The sequence below is a fragment of the Plasmodium reichenowi genome, chromosome 11 (genome assembly GCF_001601855.1).
Source record: "Plasmodium reichenowi strain SY57 chromosome 11, whole genome shotgun sequence".
Classification (NCBI taxonomy): domain Eukaryota; phylum Apicomplexa; class Aconoidasida; order Haemosporida; family Plasmodiidae; genus Plasmodium; species Plasmodium reichenowi.
Genome location: NC_033656.1, coordinates 1,117,534 through 1,124,191, shown reverse-complemented (window position 1 = coordinate 1,124,191; position 6,658 = coordinate 1,117,534). Strand labels below are relative to the sequence as shown.

The following is a 6,658-nucleotide window of genomic DNA, read 5'->3' as shown; positions in this document are numbered from 1 at the left end:
TAAATAATAATAGATTACAATTAAATATATATATGTATATATATATATATATGTATATATTTTTCATTTGATAACAAATGAATTTATATAAACCTTTTGCGATGTTATTATAAACATAAAGGGATAATATAGATTCTTCTTCTGTGTATCATAATATTACGTATAATATAAAATAGGATATTTGAAAATGTATAATAAAAATGAACTTTTCGGTTCAAGAATATAAATAAAAAAAGAAAAAAAAAACAAAATTAAAAGATAACATGAAATGAAAACATATATAGATGAAATAAGATATATTAATATAAATCTTGACATATAATACTAGTCAAATCATTAAAGATATATATGTATATGTTGTTAAAGTTAAATAAATTGTGAAAATAAATAAAATAAAATGTTCAGGTAGATTTATCAATATGTAATTGCATTTTGGCTAGTTGAAAGGACAGAAGGGAAAAAAAAAAAAAAAAAAAATATATATATGTATATATATATATATATATATATATATATACAGTTTTATTTTTATTTATTTATTTATGTGTGTGTGTATAGGTTTATTATAATATGATTTTTTCATCTGTCACCAGCAAATGTCTTGCGAAGAATGTACGAGGAAACATTTATTATGTCTCATTTTTAAGAATCAACACATATAATTATAGTAGTATATTTGATTTAATATTAAGAAAAAAGAAAGAAAGAATCTGTGATGATAATAAAATAATTAATGATAATACAGGTAAAGAAGAAGAATATAATGAGTGTAATATAAAAGAAAGAATTTTAAAATGTGAGGTTCCTACTTACAATAGTAATACTAAGATAAAAAAGAAAGAAAATATTTCATATATGAAAAATGATGTACATAAGGATAAGAAATGTTCTGATGGGTTTGAATTAATAACTGATGATAATATTTATAACAATAAATTATACATCCTAAGATATATAAAATATTTACAAATAAGTGATGATATAAATAAATATAGATTTATATCTAAGCATATAATTAATAATGTGTATAAATTTAGATATAATGAAATATTATTTATTTTAAAAATATTTAGTAAAAGAAAATATAAAAATTTATTATTGCTACAATGTTTCAGTGAATATTTTTATTGGTTATGTAAATTAAAAAAAAGTAATAAAAAAAATATATCGTATTATTTATATTTTTGTTCAAGGTTTAATTATATACCTACCATAAAATATGTCGATGAATATTTAGACACTTTTCTTTGTTATGAGAAATGGGTACCAGGTATGAATTTTTTTTCTTTAAATATGATTGAAGAAGAAACTAATGATTGTGCTAAGGATATAAAATATATAATTAATGTTTTATATTTTTTAAATATGTGTAATTTAAAAAAGAAGAAAGAGTTATTTGATACCTTACTTTATATGTGTATATATAATATAAATGATTTAACAGTAAAAAATACATTTTTATTATTAAAAATTCTTATAACTAATATTGAGAATGATAAATATGATATATCTGTTTTTAGAACTATTCATAAAAATATAGAACGACATATAAATTCATTAGAAGATTTAGATTTTCATAATTATATGAATATTATTTTTTATAATAACATAAATCCTGATGCAACATTTTTTCGTTTTGTTCATAATTATATTGATAAAAAGGATATTAGGATATCTTCCAATAGTATGCTTGCTATATTAAAAATAATGAAGAAATATAATAACAAGGATCACGTTATGTTTAAAAAAATGGCACGTATAATGATAGATAATTTTTTTAATTATACGTATGATCAGATATTATATGTATTGAAGATATTTATACAATTAAATTATTTTAGTCAGGATTTTTTTAATTGTCTTTTTAAAGCTTTTATATCTACTGGTGCTGATGACCTTGTCTGGAATAAGCTACCTGATAAGAATTCGAAGGAAAAAAAAAAAATACAAGGCATAATAAAAAATAAATATCTACTAAATGGTACCTATATTGATAATAATAATAATAATAATAATAATAATAATGTTGTTAATATGTATGAAGATGTGTTAAAAGAAAAAAAAAAGGTTAAGGAGGATGAAAAAATAAATTATGAAAATTTAAAGACATGTAATTCATATGATAAAAAAGTATATTCTTTTGACGAGACTTATGTGGGTGATAATAAGAATAATAAAATAAATGTAGAAAGGGATAAAACTTTACATAATGATAAAACGTTACATAATGATAAAACGTTAGATAATGATAAAACGTTAGATAATGATAAAACGTTAGATAATGATAAAACGTTATATAATGAAAAAACGTTACATAATGATAAAACGTTACATAATGATAAAACGTTACATAATGAAAAAACGTTACATAATGAAAAAACGTTACATAATGATAAAACGTTACATAATGATAAAACGTTACATAATGAAAAAACGTTACATAATGAAAAAACGTTACATAATGATAAAACGTTACATAATAATAAAACTTTACAAAATAATAATCATCATTATAATAATGTTTCCCATTATGATGATGAGAAAAGTGATATACCAAATAATATATTGTATAATAACATTTTGAACAAAATAAATAATAAATATGATAATTTTACAAATGATCCCAGTAAATTATTCGGGAACCCCTCCTTGTATATAAATATGGTTGAAGAGAAAAAGGACAATAAACACAAAAAAATAAACGAGATATCCCATTTACCTCTACATTTAAATATTATTAAAAGTAAAATGAAAATCGATTCATCAAATATAATACCAAACAACATGCGTATGGAAGAGAATAATATATACAGGAAAGTAACATACGATATATTATATATACAAATGCATATTTATCTTTTTATTTATTTGGGTATATGTGGTTATCGTAATATCCAAGCGTTAGATATGTTAACAAAAAAAATACAACATTATTTATATATCATATATAATAAGCAACATGATATATCTGACGACAATATAGAAAAGAAAAAAAAAAAAAAAAACGACGGTATTAAATTAATATCATTTTCATATGCTATAAATAAAATGAAAGAAGATTATAAGAATTTTTATTTATTATCACAAGAACATAAAAATATACTTTTACATGATGATATGAAAAGTATACAAATTAGGAACCATCTGGAAAATAGGAAATTATTAAAAGATAAACAAAAGAAGATACAATATGAGGAGAATTATATACATATGTGTAATGATAATATAGACTCAAAAAACAAAAAGAAAAAAGAAAAATATATTTCTAATGTGTATCAAGATGATCAAAAAAAAATATATTTAAATCAATTGAAAAAATCATGTTTACATTTTGTATATAATAAAAATGAAAAATTAGATTTAGAAAAATTAGAAAAAAGAAAAAAAAAAAAAAAATTAAAAGAGGAAAAAAATGATAACCTGAATATTATGAAATATATGAATGTTGAAAATTTTAGGAGAAGTAAAAGTATTAATACAAATAATATGAATGACACTGTGTATACAAATGTTTCCAGTGTAAAGAAAAGAAACAAAGAAAAGATAGAACAAAAGAAAAACACATTAGCAGAATGTTACAATGGTCATCCTGCATTTATACGTCTGCACAATAGAAAATTGTTCAGAAGGTATTTTAATGGTAAAGAAAAAAAAAAAAAAAAAATAATAAAAATAAAACAAATAAATAAAAGGATCATGTTGATGAGAATATACAAAAAAAAATATATATATATATATATATATATATATATATATATATATTTTATTTTATTCTTTTTAGGTATGTATAAGAGCGAACTTTACTTGGAAAAAATAAAAAGAAAGAAAACAAAAAAAGGGAATGAGATGAACAAAAAGAGAAAGGGAGATTTACGATTAAAAAAGTATAGAAAAATAAAAACATTACGAAATACGATTCTTAAAAGATATGGTTATATATTTAAAAACGGGTGTAATTTAGTAAGTAGGTACATGAATGATTATGTATATAATTATAAAGAAAATAATAAATGTTTGAAAGAAGAAACTTGTGTAGATATGTTTTTCAAAAGAAATGAAATACATATAGATGACTGTTTATTTATAAATTATAATATTTTATGTAATATATCTATGAAGAGTTTAATGAAAAAAAAATTTTGTAATTTTATATCTCGTAGTAATGAAATAACAAGTAAAGAATATATTATACAGAATGATTATTATAATAAGAAACAAGAATATTATAAACATGATATTATTAAATGGATATATAGATATATAAATAATTGTAATATCTTTTTAAAAAATAATAATAAAAAAGGACAATTAATAAATGAATATGACATCAAAAAGTTAGATATATGTATTAAAGAATATAATTCAGATATGAAAGAAGAAAAAAAAGAAAAAAAAAAAGAAAAAAAAAAAACAAATAAATTATTAATAAGTTTAAAAAATATATCATTGATCTGTGAAGCATGTACCAACTTATATTATTATAATAATAATTTATATGATGTCTTATTATATCATATGTTAAAAATAATAGATCGTTTTTATAATAATGTTGGAGAATATGTTAAAGAAAACTTAATATGTAATCACGACAAATCAAATATAAATATGCACAAAAATTATAAGAACAATAATATTAATCTTCCTGGTGATATGAGTATAATACAAGATAGGTTTGAAGGAAATAAGATATTACACAAGGAAACAAATATACATAATAATAATAATAATATTAGTAATAATAATAATATTAGTAATAATAATATTAGTAATAATAATATTAGTAATAATAATATTAGTAATAATAATAATTATTATTATTATCATTATTGTTCAAAGTTATATATTTGTTTATTTGAAAATGTGTGGAAGTTTTTAATCTGTTATATACAAGTAAATCATTTTATAAAGAACATATTAGAAAATGATATTAGATATAATACATTTGAGAAATTAATAGATATATATACACACAAATATTTTTATTATAATATTAAAAATATAATATATATTATAAATTATATCAACTCATCAAATATTCTATATAATAATAATAATAATAATAATAAAAAATATTCTTTTGTTTATATATTTTTTATAAATTATTTTAATATATCTGTAATAATAAATAAATTATTTCTATTTAATAAGATAATATTTATGATGTCTCAAATGTGTTCTCCAAAAAATGTAGTACATATAAAAAAAAAATTCAAGATCATTTTATATGATATATCCTATTTATATTATATATATACAAAGACCCTTTTGAATTTTCAAAAAGAAATAGAAATAAAGAATAGAAGAATTTGTACGGATAATATAAAACACATAGATAGTAATGATGATATACATAATTTATTTTCTTGTATTAATTTTTATATAATATTTCTTTATATTTTAAAAAAAAATATAAATGAACAAAAAGAATATTTTATTCATCCTACTACAGAACGTATTATGGAAAGTAATGATATGATGATTACATGGGACGATTTAAAAATTGAGAATAATATCCATCCGCAAAATAAATTATATGTACATACAAATAATATATTAACATATGAGAAAATGCAGGAACTCAAAAATGATGATCATAATAGTATAATGGAACATCATTACATCTTCAAAATAATGTTACAGTGTATTAACTTAATAAGATATTCAAATATTTCAAATGATAAAATTAATAATAATGAACAGAAAAAAAAATATATATATATATTTACACTAATACGTTTTTATTATATCTTTAAAACTTTTTATAGAAATAATAAATTACTTTATTATATCAGAGAACAAAATTATGACGACTTCTTTCCCTTATTTATTATTAAGATATTAAACAAAAAAAAAATCAAAGAAATCTATATACCTCAACTTTTTTCTATGGATACATATACACCAACTCATAATAAAAAAAAACAATTTATACATGGACTTATAACAAACCATTTTGCACCCTTTTTTAATAAGTCCTAAGAAATAATTATGTTCTTTGTTCAAAAATATATAAAAAAAAAAAAAAAATGACAATTATATCACTTCATACAAAATAAAAAAATATATGATAAATAATGTATATGAAATGTAATATAATGTATATTTACGTATAATTTTTTTTTTTTTTTTTTTAATAATATTAAAAATTATAATAACCCTTTGATTGATAATTAAAGGGTCATAATATATTTGACACACCTTTAAAATATATCTCTAAAAATAAAATATATTATATATATATAATATATATATATAATATATATATATATATATATATATTTTATTTTGTATATAAATATTGGCTTATTCTTATATCTCTTTTTAATTGTTTAAATAAAAAGAAAAGAAATTTAAAAACACATATATGTATAATATATATTATTATTATTATTTTCTTATTATATATATTTTTATTCGTTTGTGTAAGTACATACCATGATCCCATTTTGAATGACCCCATACACCCTTACCTTTTTTTTTTTTCCCCCCCCATAAATTTGTTCCCTACTATTTTTAATATATTTTGTGTGAATATATTTTGTGAATATATTTTGTGCGTCGATCATTATAAATAAATAAATATACATTTATATTGTATGTATATATATATTTACATTTATATTTATATTTATATTTTTTACCATGAGGGGTTTGAAAA

General features: G+C 18.5%; 1 protein-coding gene across 1 annotated transcript; it reads left to right on the top strand.

The window, feature by feature from the left end:
• Positions 1–570: 570 nt before the first annotated feature.
• PRSY57_1129800 (hypothetical protein) lies at positions 571–5,979 on the top strand (the record flags this gene model as incomplete). Its single annotated transcript, XM_012908261.2, has 2 exons — positions 571–3,640; positions 3,782–5,979. 2 exons carry the CDS (start codon positions 571–573, stop codon positions 5,977–5,979), a joined length of 5,268 nt encoding a protein of 1,755 aa, XP_012763715.2.
• Positions 5,980–6,658: the final 679 nt, after the last annotated feature.